Source organism: Prionailurus viverrinus, chromosome B1 (assembly GCF_022837055.1).
Source record: "Prionailurus viverrinus isolate Anna chromosome B1, UM_Priviv_1.0, whole genome shotgun sequence".
NCBI lineage: Eukaryota > Metazoa > Chordata > Mammalia > Carnivora > Felidae > Prionailurus > Prionailurus viverrinus.
Window position 1 is genome coordinate 43,882,157 of NC_062564.1, and position 16,628 is coordinate 43,898,784.

A 16,628-nucleotide genomic window follows, 5' to 3' on the forward strand; every position below is an offset into this window, starting at 1 on the left:
GGTGATAGTGACCAAAAGACATGCACCAAGGCCCGGGCTGTAGATAATCCCCTGGACACATTCAGATTCCAAGACTCCAACTACTGGCCACAAAAATGGTTCTAAAACTAAAACTTTAAACTCAATACGCCAACCCCCTTCAGGGTGCCTAGATAGTTCAGCTGGTTGAGGGTCCAACTCTTGATTTCGGCTAAGGCCATGATCTCATGTTTCAATGGGTTCAAGCCCCATATTGGGCTCTGCACTGACAGCGTGGAGCCTGCTTGTGATTCACTCTCCCCCCCCACCCTCTCTACGTCTCCTGTGCTTGCTCTCTCTCTCTCAAATAAATAAAAACTTTAAAAAATTTTTAAAATTAAAAATAAAAAAAAAAGTAAGCCAACACCTTCACCCCTGTGCTCAAGGCAGCCCCCTCCACACATGCCTCAAATTCAAGAGTCATTTCCTCTCCAGCCTCGAACTGGCCCCGTACCCCACTGCCCCACATCTGCCCGCGGATCCACACTCTCTCCCAGTCAGCCTGGTCCTAAACCTCCGAATGCGCTCCTTCACCCTTCTGTCAGTCACCAGGCCTGTCATTTTCTTCCTTCACAGGGGCTCTGGATCTGTCCCTTCCTCCCTATTCACCTTGCACCACCACCACTGACATTCCAGGAAACCCTAGGAAAATGTCTCACTGTGAACAAGTAACATCTCAGTGACACTTTAGAGTTTATGCAAGCACTTTCACAAAAATTATTTAATCTTTACGGCAACTATGTCAGAGGGAGATATAATTAGTATCATTACCCCTACTTTACAGAGGAGGACAGGAGGCTCAAAAATGATTGGTGTTTCCCTAATTAAGGTATACCTCAAAGTGTTCTGTGCTCAGCTGATGTGAACTAAGAAAACGGGCTCAGAAGCAAAATCTAATAGGCAGCCCCCTCCCAAATATACAATTGCCCGCTTTGCCTTAGAGGCATTATTTGAATAAAAACAATAATAAAATGCCATTCTTTTGTATATAGTTTTATAAATACATAAACATAGATGTATATGATAGATATATTCAAACAAATATTGAAGACTGAAATCTAAAAGCAAAACATTAACAACAATATAACCAAAGACAAATTTTAAGAAAACTTAGAACAGTTTCTTCACGGCTTCACATGGGTAAAACCTCAGCTACATCTCTCAGCTTTCCTCTCTTTTAGTTGCTTGAACTTTAATAACAAGTAGGGCTGGGGCGCCTGGGTGGCACAGTCGGTTAAGCGTCCGACTTCAGCCAGGTCACGATCTCGCGGTCCGTGAGTTCGAGCCCCGCATCAGGCTCTGGGCTGATGGCTCAGAGCCTGGAGCCTGTTTCTGATTCTGTGTCTCCCTCTCTCTCTGCCCCTTCCCCGTTCATGCTCTGTCTCTCTCTGTCCCAAAAATAAATAAACGTTGAAAAAAAATTAAAAAAAAAAAAAAATAACAAGTAGGGCTAACTATTAACACAATTTTCCCCAAGTGCCTCTTGGTTTTCACTTCTTTTTAATTTAGACAAAGTACCATCTTGTTATAAAGAAGAGGAGGATTGTTTTTTTAAAAACCACATGATTATACTCTAGTATTTTATGTTCATTCTCCAAAAGTCCATGCATAATTTTAATTCTAAAAACATTAATTAAATAGTAATGTTCCCTTAACAGAATTTGCATTTGGGTGAAAGTACAGATCTGTTGCTTGCAATCTTTTAGAATTTTTTTTCCCCAAAGGAATTCTGCATCCTCACTCTAACACAGTATGGACAAAAGCATGCCAGAAATTCTACTTAGCCCGTTAAATCATTTGTCTATGTGGAAAGTTAATACACATACCAATAACACAAAACCCATGAATGAAAAACACTTGGCTCAAACAACTGCTGAAGATCTGAAAATTATCATGATGCTTGTTTATACAGAGAGTATCTCTGGATAGACACACAAGAAACTGGTCATGTGGGCTGCCTCTGGCTAGGGAAAGACGTGGCTGGCACAGAGGACTAGAAGGGAGTAACCTGTCACTATATGTGAGCTGTCCTACATTGTGAATTTTGTACCATATGCATGCATTGGCTATTTTTTTTAAGTTCTCTTACCCGTTCTTGGCATTTTGACAGGGTAAAGCATGTGATGCAAAGATCTTTTAAATACTGTTGGATTTTAGCCAAATTTTGCTCAAGGAGGTTTCTGACAGAAAACACAATTTTAAAAAGTAGCAATTTTCACCTAGCCTTTAAGACAACACTATTGTCAGGGCGCCTAAGTGGCTCAGCCAGTTAAGCATCTAACTTCAGATCGTGATCCCGCAGTTGGTGAGTTTGAGCCCCGCACTGGGCGCTCTGTGTCAGCATAGAGCCCACCTCAGGTCCTCTGTACCCACCTCTCTCTGCCCCTACCCCACTCATTCTCCCTCTCTCTCTCTCTCTCTGTCAAAAATAAACATTAAAAAAAGAGACAACATTATTGCTCATTTATATGTTCTACATATTCCTACCACTGTTCTGTATTCTACTAATATATCCAAAAACCCAAAATAGTCAAATAACCATCTTTTTTGTCAACACGGGTGAAACTGCTTGCCACTTTCAATGGAAAGAACTTATTAAAAGTTCTTTAAAAAAAAAAAAAAAAAAGCAAAGGGCTTTCATTGAAGCCCCAGAGTTACCAGGAGAGATAACAATCTTTCTGAAGGTTATAATGATCCATAATTCATATCACGGCCTTTGCAAAGTAAAAGCATCTGAGTATTTTTCTGTCAAGAGAGAAAATACACTTCACAGAGTACATTTGACAAGAACAACCATCTAGTACAACAGTATTTTCATGCTTCTGTTTATCCTTTGTTCAGGGCTATATAATTACGTCTTGCAATTACTTAGGCAAGTGGGCATCACGAGGGTGGAACATAAGCGTTGCTGTGCAACTAAAATATAGTTAGTCACTCTGTAGGTCACTGTAATAAAGTAGAGCAGCCCAATTAAGGTATTTCCTCTCCTCTCTCATGATAGACACCAACATTAAATTAAAATACACGCGCTCGTTCCATAATATCATGGTGACGTTTCAGGGAGATCCAGCCAATGTTTGTTTCCGTTCAAAAATTATTTTTGTACTTAATATTATCAGCGTATCGATTTTTAAATGCATTAGCCAAATCTGTGGCCATAACCAAAAATACTGAAACTTTCTATTTATAGGGGTGCTTTTTAGCAAATGGGTTTCATCCCATATCGGTCTGGTGTCACCACTGCCTGTATTAAAAACTTTACCACATTGAATCCAAATTCTGTCAGACATCTGGGGCTGTACTGGGCCCATGCATGCTGACACCTAGCGTACCCCTGCCATTCATCCCGTGAGCAGACACGGCTGCTGTGCACACGATGGCCGGCACCTGCAGCTCTGTTTCCGAGGGCAGCCTTCAGGCCTCTGGAGCTGTTTTGCCCACACTGGTAGAGCCAAAACCAGTGACTGTCCAGTGTGGCATGCGAAAGCCCATGTCTCTCAGAGAACTCTGAGGCCTAACCCACAGCGAGCCCCCCTGCAGCATCAGGCTGAGGCCTACCCTTTGCCAACTTCTTGGAAGACCTTTGTCTGGCTTCCTCTGCTTCCCTGTCCTGCTTCCCAGCTCTCTTGACAGCTTCCAGAAGAACATTTCCTTAAGAAAGAACTTGGCACAAATCCTTGTCTTGGTGCCTGACTCCTGGTCTTGGGGTCTCACTCTAACCAGGTGAGGTCACCTTCCTCCTTGGGACAGCCTCTGTCCCCAAATGACTGCTGTTTCCCTCACATAGAGTACCTTCCTCTTCCCCTTTGGCTCTGCTTAGGATAGAGTGCATAACAATCAAATGAGAGGGGTGCCTGGGTGGCTCAGTCAGTTAAGCGTCCGACCTCAGCTCAGGTCATGATCTCACGGTTCCTGAGTTTGAGGCTCACTGCTATCAGCCTGTCAGTGCACAGCCCGCTTCACATCCCTTGTCCCTTCTCCCTCCCCCACTTGCACTCTCCCAAAAATAAATAAATATTGAAAAAAAACCCTATCAAATGAAATAGCGTAAGTGAAAACACTTCAAAACCTATAAAATGCCCTGCAAATGGGAATCACTTGTGGTAATAATTCATCTCACCCATCCTTCCATATCTGGATCTAGCACCACCCCCCTCCACGAAGGTGGGGGTCCCACTCTCCCTGCCACATTTTTTTTAGTCGTCCACCTCCTCACCGACAGTGTAAGCTCCATGAAGGAAAAGATGCGGTCTATGCACTGCTGGAGCCTCAGCATCCACAGTGGCGTATAGTGCACAGGGCATGTTTAGCAAACCTGTGTTAAGTTGTGTTGCTAAACTCCAGTAGCTCACACTACTCTTCTCCCTTCAGGAAACGAAGGGCTGACAGCCATGTTAGAGATCATCTAGAGTACCTACAGCCTAGTGAGCACAGATACCTCACCTAATGTACAAAACCACTCAGTGGCAGAGCCAGAATCTGATCCTTCTTCTCGCCTCCCAGACCTGAGAACTTTCCATGTGAGACTCCACCTTGAGGCCCTACACCTTCCCTGGATGGGCAGACACACCAGAAAACTGCACCCCCTTCCCCTTCAGCCAACCTACTGGCATCTGGGCCATTCAGCTTAACACTGTGCCATCTTGTTATAAAGCTGCGCTGAGATTTTTAGCGCCACAGTTGTGTGTGATGTTTTCATCTCTCCAGCTAAACCTGAAGCTTCCCAGTGGCAAAGACTTCACTGAATTCAGCTCCCACCTCATCTCCAGGACCTTGCACAGGGCTGAGCACAGACATCAGTGGGAGGAAGCGGATGCAGGTGAAGAAAGCAGGCACTGGAGCGTCTATACCCGGCTCCAACTCCAGCTCTACATTTTAACACCTGTGTGACTCTGAACAAAGTTGCCAAACTTCCTGCTCCTCGTCCAGAGTGATAACGGTCCCTGAGTCCCAGGATTATTAGGAGGACGTAATGAGATAATGTATGTAAAACATTTCACGCTCAGTAAGCATAAGCAGCAGGTAACAGTAAGCAGCAGCAGTAGGAAAAACAGGCTCCGTAACCACCAACTACCAAGTGGCTTCAACAGGCAAAGATCAGAGACATGGGTTGAAAGAATCCCCTGCTTATTAGTGCCTATTAACTAAGATACCATATCAGGCGTCTCTGTTGCCCTATAAAAATAAGATAGTGAGTGACCGAACGCAGTTCCATGTCTCTCTCCTCAGGGGCAGAGCACCCCCTCCACCCACCCCCTCCGTTTGCTCCTGGGGATCATCTCCAATTCACCCTCCTCCTGACTTCCAGCACTCTGCTTTGTCCGCCTCTGCAGAGTTTCCACTCAGTTTAGGCCCAAGGGAAGCCCAACCCCAGGAGAGCAGTGTTGGGCACTCTGCATTTCACAAAGGCCTCCCTTTGGACAGACTCTTCACTTGGCCCTCTTTGGTCTGTTCATCCATTCATTGAGCACACACCTTTACTGAATGCTGGACACTATGGATCAAAACCTAAGCCAGATGAGCTCCCTACCCTAGAGGACCTCCCAGCCCTGAGCGTCCTCTGGCTTCTCTTTCTTCATCAGAGACTGCCTCTAAAGCTTTCCTTCCTCCTAAGCAACATTACAATGATGGTCTCATTATCAGCAATAAAGGCAGAAGAACTGGAGTCAGACTTCCAGGGCTGGAATCTTGGCTCTGAAACTCTTCACTATGTAGCCATGGGCAAATTCTTCTCCTCTCTGCCTCACCCACCTCACCTTTACAGTAAGGACAATAATACCTATCAATTAGACTTGTCAGAATAAAATGAAAACCCCATGAAGTCTTTAGAACAGTTCTTGCCACACAGTAATAAATGTTCACTAATACTATTTTACAACTTATAAAAATATCCACTCTCAAATCTAGAATGGCTATTTGGCCATTAACACAATGATGAGCTAAGTCAACAGCTGAAGGAGGAAAATGTTCTAAACTATTGTTCTGAACTATGTCAACAGCAAGACTCTGCTTTTTTAGGCATATGCCAGGCCAGCTGAAATCTCTGCTTCCAGGGAAACTGTAAAGACTCCCCAGCAGTGACCACAAGTTCTATTTGGTAACTCAAACTCAAAGAAGGCTCTAGCACAAAGTGCAGCTGAGAGCTCAGTCAGCAGGGAAGTGCAAGAGGCTGCCCTTGGCAGACGAGGGCTGACCCCAGAGGTCCTAGTAAGGCGGCCCAGGGCAGAGCATTCAAGGTTAGTGTGGGTTCTGGAACCAAGGAACAGTAAAATCAGTGGGCAGGACAGAGCAAGGGAAATCCTGACAACTGGCAACATTTGAAACCTGAGATGGTAACAATGTGGCCCTGAGTGATCTGTCACTGACAGCAAGGCTCTCAGTCTGTGGTCCAGGATATGAAGGAGGATCCAGCTCTCAGGGGCGGTAGCTGGCAACAGTTAAGTCAGGATTCCCCAAGCAAATGAATCTGCATTAAGAACAGTCTTAGCAGGAAGCATGGCGGTAAGCAGGTAGGTCAGGATAAAAATACTTTTGAATTACCTTAGCTAATATGATAGGTGAGTCAGAGAAGGTACACAGAGGGAGAAAAAGAGAAAGGGAATGATAAGACCCAGAGACCATGAGTCACCCTTAGCTCACCCCTGGCATGCCAGGGGCCAAGTCAACCAGCAACAAAGATTTGATCCCAAGCTCCTCCAACAATGTCACTTCCTTTTGCAGTGGCTCTGTTGACCCAGCTAGGGGCACCTGTACAGGGCAAAGGCAAGGAAAATGATAGAGTAGGGCCAGAAGGCAAACCTAACACAAAAACACTATAAGAGGCAAGCATTCCAGGCTAAGTCAAGGATGTAAGTGTTCATAGGGTTCATTCTGCACACTCAGCATTTTCAATGAAAGTGATCAACAAAAGGTTATCAGGAATGAGAGGTGACACACGGGGCACAGTTCTATTTAGGGGTTAAGTTTTTTCTGGAGGAGGTGACTAGCAGCAGCTAACCAGAGTATGTTTTCTGTATCTATAGCATGTTCTCTCGCCATCAAATCCAGAGGGCAAATGCCAAAGGCCTCTAGAGGGTTAGTCCCTGGATAATAACCTAGAGATTCACAGTAATCTTTTTCCACTGCACATCTTAAAGCACATATCCATCCCCTAACATTCAGACTTTCCCCTTCCCAAGTCTCTGAACCAGAGCCAGATCTCAGCCCCACATGCCTCCCTGCCACAACATGGCTGTGACTCATGAACTTGACATTCAGGGGCCATGCCAATCTTTGGGGACTCATTCCACCAAACTTCCATTGCTCCAGGGCAATGGGAAGGAAAGACCCAACAGCACTCATAGCACCAGAAATAAAAAGACTTGAGACTTTTTCTCATACCAGTGACAACACCAGGGGCTCCCAAGCCCAGCAATTAAAAGTAGGGGACACTGGGGCGCCTGGGTGGCGCAGTCGGTTAAGCTTCCGACTTCAGCCAGGTCACGATCTCGCGGTCCGTGAGTTCGAGCCCCGCGTTGGGCTCTGGGCTGATGGCTCGGAGCCTGGAGCCTGTTTCCGATTCTGTGTCTCCCTCTCTCTCTGCCCCTCCCCTGTTCATGCTCTGTCTCTCTCTGTCCCAAAAATAAATAAAAAAACGTTGAAAAAAAAATTAAAAAAAAAAAAAAGTAGGGGACACTATCTTTGTGTCTCACTGCCACAAAATGCTAGGCAGGTCACCTAAGTGTGGCCATGTCCTCGATGAAGTCAATTCCAATGTCTGAGACTCAGTTTCTCATCTGTTACCATCAAGAAGCAAAACTAGGTGACCACCAAGGTCACCTCCCACCCAGGATTCTACAACTCCCTGATGCAAGAGACCAAAGAAGTCCAACGTTTGTTGAGCTCAGGGAACCAGGCCACACTCCCTGCCAGGGAGGGGCCCCAGACTGGAAGAGCAGGAGTGGCCATGAGGCCACAGTCACAACAAGGGAAGTGAAAGAAAGCAAGCCATGCCTTGGAGCCTGGAACAAGCCGGGCCGGCCTCTGCTGAACTTCTGAAGTTTTAAATTCCTGAGCATAAGAAAAGATACCAGATCCCCAGAATCAGGACAAATGAGCTTCTTTTTCCTCAAACTAGTATCTGGGATGGCTGTGTGTGTGTGTGTGTGTGTGTGTGTGTGTGTGTGTGTGTGTTGTGGGGAGTTTCACTCCTTACTGACCACCAGTGTGATGCTGCCCACAAGAGATGAAGTGCTTGCACCTAATCCCATGCATATTCCTCCCAAGCAGTGACAGGCAGCCAGCCACCTTCCCATGCAGCCTCTCACCTGGGGGTTGTCCATGTACCAGAGAAGGCAGTTGGCCTGGGTGTCCAGAATAAAGTACCTCCGCAGAAACTTGCCGCTGTTCTCATTCTCCTCGATGTCCAGAAACCCACAGATTCGGTTCTGTCGATCCACATAAGGCATTCCTGGGCTCTGCTCACATCACCCTGCATGGCAGGAAGAAGGGAGGTGCTGATGAGGAGGGTGAAGGGTACCCTGCCTCAGGACCTGGAGGACCTTCACTCTTGCTTGACTCACCTCTGTAAAAAGGTAGGCTTCTACATATCAGCCCCTTTCCCCAGAGCAAATGTTCCACCCCAACCAGACCCTGGAAACCTCTATTAATTCTGTTCCATAAGCAGCCATCAAAATTCATTAACATGTACTCAACTAAGTGTCCTGAGGGCCCACTGTGTGCCGAGCAGAGTCTTATGCAACTTTATACATAAAAAGAGGATATAAGCCTAGACTTCGGGTCAGGGGCCTGGGTTCAAATTCCAGTTTTAGCTATTTATGAATTGTGTGACTACAAACTATTTAATCTTTCTGCACCTCAGTTTCTGCACCTGTAAAATGGGGATAATAGTGGTACCTACACCTCATAAGATTTTGGTGAGAATTAAGTACCCCATGCACATCAAGCATTTTACAAACACTAGGCATTATGATGACCCTTTACAAAGGCCTTGTAAAGTAGGTCATAACCCAATTTTATACACAATGAAACTCAGAAAGGATTTAAGCTCCAATTCAAATACCTGCATAAAACTTTGCCAGGAATGCAGCCACAAAGAGCAAACCCTCCAGCTCCAGGAAGGTACTAAGGAATTAAATCTGAGGGGCTCATGGGGCCTTGTGGCAGGGCCACATCCCTCAGCCCTAGCTTCACTTACTTCACTCTGCTGTTCCCCAAAGGCCACTTATGACTGAAAGAATGAGGAATCAGAAGAAGGCTCCAACCAATGAACACGGTCACAGACTCCAACAAGGCCTCTGATGATAGGAGACAAGCTTTGCCTTCAAGCCGGACTCCGTTCTCCTCATGATTTCCTTCTGACTCTCCAAAGAGCCAAACAAAAGGGCAGGAGCTCTCTTCTCCTCCCCAAAGAGGATGAGTGCCTTCCAACAAGCAGCTACACCCAACCCGGATGCACAGGTGGAACACAAGAGCCAGAAAACGTCATGTGACATTCTGACTTTCAAGAACAAACACCACCCACCACTGGGTCCCGCTTGGCTCTGACAAGCAAACCTCACTATGACCCAAGCCCACCAGGGCCCTAAGCAAAGTGGTGAGCTGGCTGGCTTATGGCCATGCCTGCACCACAACACTGGATCAGCAAGTAAGCCACCAAGATGCTGCACCCATAGTAGTGCAGGCCCAGGGTAGGCCAGTCCCACATTCCCACAAGATCAGGCTCATTCGAAGGGTAGCTACTGGCAGTGTGGTCTGCTCTCCCTCCCACCCCCACAGGGGGCCCTGCAGTGTGGAGAGGCTGCCCCAAGAAGAAAGTGCCTCCCCCCTCCCCCGACACACACAAGGACACCAATGAACAGTAAATCCTTGATTGCGGGTTAAGATCAGCCCAGATTCCCAATGGGGACAGATGACAGGGGACCCAACGGCCACTTGATGGGTAATGATGGGGGACAAAAGAGTACAGCAGGCAGAGAAACAAGAAAAAGATGAAGCAGCACAGCTAAAAGGGAAGAAAAGGAAAAGTAAAAGGGAAGGTGAGAAGATAAAAAGTGGAAAGACAGGGCTTTAAAAGATGGTGGAGGAGAAGGAAGTACAGCAGAAGTGGAGGAAGTGGAAACAGCATCACGTCTGTCACAGGTGCCTGCAGCCAGACCCCTGCTTCCCGGCGCTTTCCCGAGCTGAGCGTCCACCCCGGCTCCCGTTTCACAGTGGGGCGAGCGTGAGGTCAGGAAAGGGGAAGAGATGGGCTTGAGCCAAGAGTCAGGAACAAGCACCATAGGAGGAATTTCAAGTCTTCTAGCAAACGCTGAGTTAAAGACGGGAGGCGGTGTTGGTTGGGAAGGAGCACACCCCTGAGACAGGATGCAGTTCCCCACCCCCCAGAGAATTGGGAAAATCGGAGTCCCACGCAGAAAGGCTAGGATGACCCAGGCATCCCATGCATAGTCCCATGCACAGCTCCCTGAGGGAGCTCACCCAACCCCCAGGAAAACTCAGTAAATTCCCTTGGTGGCAGCCTAGCCACAGAGATAGAATTTCCAGGGGCGGGGGGGGGGGGGGGGTCAGGACTATTGCCACTCCTGGAACATCTCTAAGAGAAAGCTTATAAACTGCAGTGGGATAACCAAGCCGACTGTCTCTAGCCCCAGTTGGTAAGCACAGCATCCAACTTCATGCTGGCTTTCAAATGTTCCCTTTTCAGCCTACAGGATTCATCAGTGCCAGTCTTTTTCTCAGGTCACAGGCTAGGGAAGGCACTCTTTCTACAATCCTCCAACGGTCTACTTTTGTTGAGGGGCTTCCCATTGACATGATCCATGAGTGGGAGAGGATCCTCATGTGCCAAAAGAAGGATAACAAAAAGGATTCTGGTTATGTCTCCTGGCTATGGTTTTATCGCCAGAAAAAAAAGCTGCTCAGATGTCCTGGGAAGCAGCTGAGTCATGGAGCTCATCGAGAGTGTGGGTGGTGAGGAGAAAGGATGGGCTGGAGGAGAAGCAAGCATCATGTGTAAACGTTGTTATGACTAGCCGACCCACACAGAGGCAACGCACTCACAAGATGGCGCACCAGACACAAACCTGAGGTCCTAACCCCCAGTCCTCTGTCAGTTCATTCTGACCCCATTTGTGAATCCTTTGTCAGAACAGCGGCTAAGGTTTGGTACAGGGAGTCTGCAGCTCCCAAACCCCCAGTCCCCTCTCCCTACTCTTCAACCTGCCACCACCATCTTGCAAGTCCCCTTGGCTCCTCCTCTTTTTCCTGGAAAGCCCCCCCCCAGTAGAGTGATCTCAGCCACCCCAAGAGCAGCCACAACAAGTGGGCACTGAGGGGAGAAACGAAAGTGCTACTAATTGATTCATGAGGGGAGAAAAACACCCTGATGCACATGTACACACAGTCACCCCAAATTCCCCTCCTAAGACCAAGGCAAAGCTTTGTAATGTTCTCTCTCACAACATTTCTCCAATTATATGGTTTTAGCCCATTTTGTGACTCTCTAAAATCACTTGCTATCTTAAATTTCATTTGAATCCAAATTCTCTGGTGTAAACCTACAGGTGGGGGTAGTTTTAGAGGGTGCTTTATCCCAGTAGTTACCCCCAACCCATGTCCTGGGCCCCACACCCTGACAATGACTCTCTCCCCACCTCCTGGGACAACATGCCAAATGTTCTTGCTGGGGTGCAGCACCAGATACCCCTGCCCCGGACTAGCCCTAGTAGCATAATGAAGCCTTTGCTCTAGTAGCATAATGAAACCTAGTACCTTCTGAGCCTTCACAACACAATGGTGACAAAAAGTATAGAATATTTGTAGAGGAAGGGACCTCAATTCCACTCCACTCAGTAGCCTCTTTCCAAAGCACGTCAAACCTTCCTAGAATTTTCCAATTTTTGGTGCAAAACTCAGAGCATAACAATGCTGGAATTTAAAAAAATTCACTCTGGCCAACCATTTTCACTTTTGCAAGCTTTTTCATGCCCCTATCCGCATAATTGGCCTTTTAAAATTTTTAAATTACATCATAAACATGTTCCATGTTGCTACATAGTCTTTATAACAATTGCCTTTAATGGTTGCATAACATTACTGAACTGCATTTACTATAATTTACTTAACCATTTCTCTAGGATCAGACAGATTATACTCAATTTTTCATTATATAAATAATGTTAAAAGTCTTATTTTCATGCTTTCTTTCTCCTTTTACATGGACACAGCATACATAATTTCCAAGCAATAATACGACTAGGTCATAGGTAATGATCTTTTAAAATTCTTGAGACCTATTACAAAGTTACTTCCTAAAAATATTTTCTGTTTACATAACAGTCAGCAATATATCAGTTAGCATCTCTAGAATTGTATATACATTGGACGTTCTCATTTTAAACTATTGCTAGTTTTAAATATATAATGATGCCTAGTGAGGCTGAACATTTTTTTCACGTTTGCTTCCTGCTTCATCTTCCTTCCTAGACTTTGTTAAATGCAAATCAAAATTATGTGTACATACAATAGTGTGTTCTCTGTCTCTCTCTCACACACACACACACACACACACACACACACACACACAATCAAACCAAGTCAAAACATGCCCTCCCATAATCCAAATAACTGAATAATGCATTTTAATGCCTGGGTGGCTCAGTTGGTTAAGCATCAGACTCTTGATTTTGTCTCAGGTCATGGTCTCACAGTTCATGAGTTCAAGCCCTGCATCAGGCTCAGCGCTGACAGTGCAGAGCCTACTTGGGATTCTCACTCTACCTCTCTCTCTGCCCTTCCCCCACCCAAAGTAAATAAATGTTTTTTTTAAAAAAGAGGAAAATTTTATATGATCCAGATTTCTTCAGTATACAAGTTCCTAAGTATGCACTGCACTTGAAAATATGTTAAGTATTTAATTTGTGGTAAAAGTGAGACTGAGCAAAAAGTGAACTGCATGGAGTTACCCATTGATCAGCAACAGAAAATGGGTTAATGTCAATTAAATCAAGATTGCTGGCCAACATTTGCAGTTGACCAAATGAAGCTCATTAGAAGATTCAAGTGCCTTCTACCTTTAGATGAGGTGAAGGGCACTGGGAGATATCTGTCTAAAATATCTCCTTGACTGACCATTTCAATGTCTTACTTTCCATTACTGGAGAATGTTTAATCCAAGAATAAAACTGTCCCCTACGAATTGAGGCAACTGACATCTTTATCAGGCTGATTAAAATAAGAGACAGCTGTGACCAACACCCTAAGGAAAAAGAACACACACCAATGGGAGACAGAAGCACTAGCGGGTTAAGAATGTAAAGAGAAGATTGCTGCTGGAAACAAACGTCATCTACTTGAAAAGATTTCTTAGGGCTCTTACACACCCAGGACAAGAGCATGAACTTTCGTGGAAGGCCATTTGGCAATATATAACAAAAGAGCTAAATATGTTCAGACCCTTTGACCCAGTGATTCTACTTCTAGGATTGGATCCAAATAAATAAAGATGCAAATAAAGATTAAAATTTGGGGGCACCTGGTGGCTCAGTCAGTTAAGTGTCTGGCTTTGGCTCAGGTCATGATCTCATGGTTCATGAGTTCGAGCCCCTTATTGGGCTCTGTGCTGACAGCTCAGAGCCTGGAGGCTGCTTTGGATTCTGTGTCTCCCTCTCTCTCTGCACCCCCCACCCCGCTCACTCTGTCTCTCAAAAATAAACATTTTTTTAAAATTTTTTAAATAAAAAAATAAACATTAAAAAAGATTAAAATATTTAAAATAACAGCTGTAATAGAATTTCTAATAACAACAAGTTGAAAATGCCCTGAATGTCCCAATGATTAGGGGATAATTAAATTAGGGGAATTCACATAAGGAAATGTTACAGAATCATTAAAAAAAACTATGCTTCCAAAGAATTTTAAATAAATCAGGGAGAAACTCATTATACCATAAATTTTTTAAATATATAATATGACTTCGAATATCATCTCGGGTTTGAGTTTCATGAGTTTCATGAGTTTGAGTCCCACGCTGTCGGGACATAGCCTGCTTGAGATTCTCCCTCTCTCTCTGCACCTCCCCTGCTCACACTCTCTCTGTCTCTCTCAAACTAAATAAATAAACTTGGGGGGAAAAAAGAATATGATCTCGATCCCCTAAATATTATTTTTGTATTTCTATATTTGGATAGAAAAAGACTGACATATAGACATCAAAATATTGGCAGTTCTTATCTATGGGTTATGGGTGAATTTTATTTACTTCTGTGTATTTTCCAAATCTTCCAAATATTCTACCGGGAATGTGTGCTCCCCTTTATTCAGCAGGTGGGAAAGCTATTTAACTGCACACACACCCTGACCCGAGTGTATAAATTTTGAAGCTGAGAATAAACTTGTCAAGTCTCCAGATTCCACAAACAAACAAAACCTTGCCTCAATTACAGCTTTCTTGGGACCTTTTGGTGTTTCAAAGTCTTTTTTCTTTTCTTTTTTTTTTTTTTTAAAGTAAGCTCTACACCCAACATGGGGCTTAAACTCATGACTCTGAGATCAACAGTCACACCAACCAAGCCATCCAGGTGCCCCAAAGTATTAAATCTCATAAAGCACTATGCATCACAATTGCCCAAGAGCCAGGTACCTACCCAGAGGGCTTTGGCACTCTCCAAACTAGCTGGGTTTGGGTTTCTTACCTACTATTGCAACATCCTCTTAGAGAGGCTCATTCTTTCCCCTGCAGGTTTGGTTCCTTACTCTCTGGTCTCCATAAGAGAAGCCCCTGTCCTTAAGGCCAACTCAGTATTCACACCCACATGAGTAACTATATTCCTCTACTGCTATAGCACCTAAGCCACACCATGCCCAGTGCTCTGGGAAAATGAAGAAGGAATCCTAACAAAGACCCCTAGTGGAATTTTCCTTCTTGAAACTTAGAAGACAGGGCTGACATTTTTTAAATAAATGGCTAAATAGATGAATGAAGAGATGGATAAATAGATTTATGTTTAAAAGAAAAGCTATAGGGGTGCCTGGGTGGCTTAGTCAGTTAAGCATCTGACTCTTGATTTCAACTCAGGTTGGTGAGACTGAGCCCCACACACCAGGCTCCGCACTATCAGCAGTGAACCTGCTTGAGATTCTCTCTCCCACTCTCTCTGCCCCTTCCCCAATCTCTCTCTCAAATAAATAGATTAATTAAAAAAAAAAACTTTAAAAAAAGCTATTGAGCTATCACATCATTAAAGCTGTAATTTGCTCTACTGGATGTCTTATTTTTAAGATCGCTAGTGCAATTTGGAGATACAGGAAAAAACAGAGTGAAGTAAGGGAGATTCATCTGCTTGACCATCCTGACACTTTCGAAGCACATAAAAAGGGACAGAAAGTGATAATAGAGATAAAAACCTCAAATAGTATTGTCCCCATTATGAAACGACCTCTGACAGTTCAAATATGAAAAAAAAAAAAACATCACTTTATTTTACAAATTTGGAGATTTTTTTTCACATCACTTTGCATTGGCAGCACAGGGAAATTTCAGGGATTTTGCTCCGGAGAAAGTCAGGATGGTGTTTCTCAACATGTGGTGGGGCATATGCAGAACATCTCTTGTCTGATTACCCTGCTAGGTTGGAAGGTGGAGACAGCAGCGTCCCGGTGAGTGAGAGGGATACCAACAGGCAATTGCTAAACTCGACAGGAGAAAGTTTATCGGGAAATGACATCAGAGGTCTCAGGGGACTGTAATACAGCAGACAGGAACCAGAGTGAGGAGGTTATGATCAGTCACTCCACTATCGCTAGAACGCGCATGGGCCATCATCAGTACAGAGCTCACCTGTGTTTAAATCTGCAGCACAGGTAAGTGTGTCCTGTGCAGCTTCACCAATGCCAAGGGCAGGGTAAAAACCACGATAACAGCAAGACACAAGCGGGGCTGTTTCATCCTTGGGAATGGACCAAAAATTATAACTTAGGAAGTGTGGGAGCATCTATCTCCTCTTGGTAACTATCACTGCATTTTGAATGTATCCTAAGAACAAATTCCAAATAGTCTGAAGGCAGGAGAGTCATGTGAGAGAGCAGGGAATGTACTGAGAGCATGTTCCCAACAGAAGTGCGAAGTGAAAAAAGCAAACATCCACAGCAACAGAGGAGTAAGAAAACGTGCCCACGTGACACAGATAGCCCAAACCCTCCTGGACCCTATAACTTTAAGGGGAGAGCCAAAGACACTCAAGAAGGAATTTTTAAGGGGGAAATTTTCAGGGAAAAGGCTGGAGAAACTGAACATTGATACACCGCAATCAAGATGCCAAAAGCAACAAAAACATTTTAAACAGTCATGACGTTTTTTAACAGCAACTTCATCTACGGTCAGAGAAAATGTGGCCAGAGAAAATGTGGCCGTTGCAGCCAGGAGGAAACGAAGGCCTTCCCGTGGCCCAAGGCTCCACCAGAGATCTCAGGCACAGGTAGGTGAGCAGCCACACCTGGTTTATAAGTTAGCCAATAAAAACAGAGATCTCCAACTTTCAGAAGTGTGGCAGTCCCCTCCCCCACCCACTTAGAAGACACAATTATTTCAGTTTTCACTGCAGGGTTTCCTA

The 16,628-nt window shown here is 44.8% G+C and overlaps 1 protein-coding gene across 4 annotated transcripts in view; it reads right to left on the minus strand.

Moving 5' to 3' along the window:
- The window catches only part of PLEKHA2 (pleckstrin homology domain containing A2), an 80,632-nt gene that overhangs the window by 45,346 nt on the left and 18,658 nt on the right, over positions 1–16,628 (minus strand). For all 4 annotated transcript variants that reach the window (XR_007151756.1, XM_047857118.1, XM_047857117.1 and 1 more), the window contains one exon: positions 8,325–8,488. Coding sequence is in view for 3 of the 4 variants with exons in the window: in XM_047857118.1 (XP_047713074.1) it covers positions 8,325–8,465 (141 nt within the window). In the remaining variant the exon portion in view is untranslated. The remainder of the gene's footprint in view (positions 1–8,324; positions 8,489–16,628) is intronic.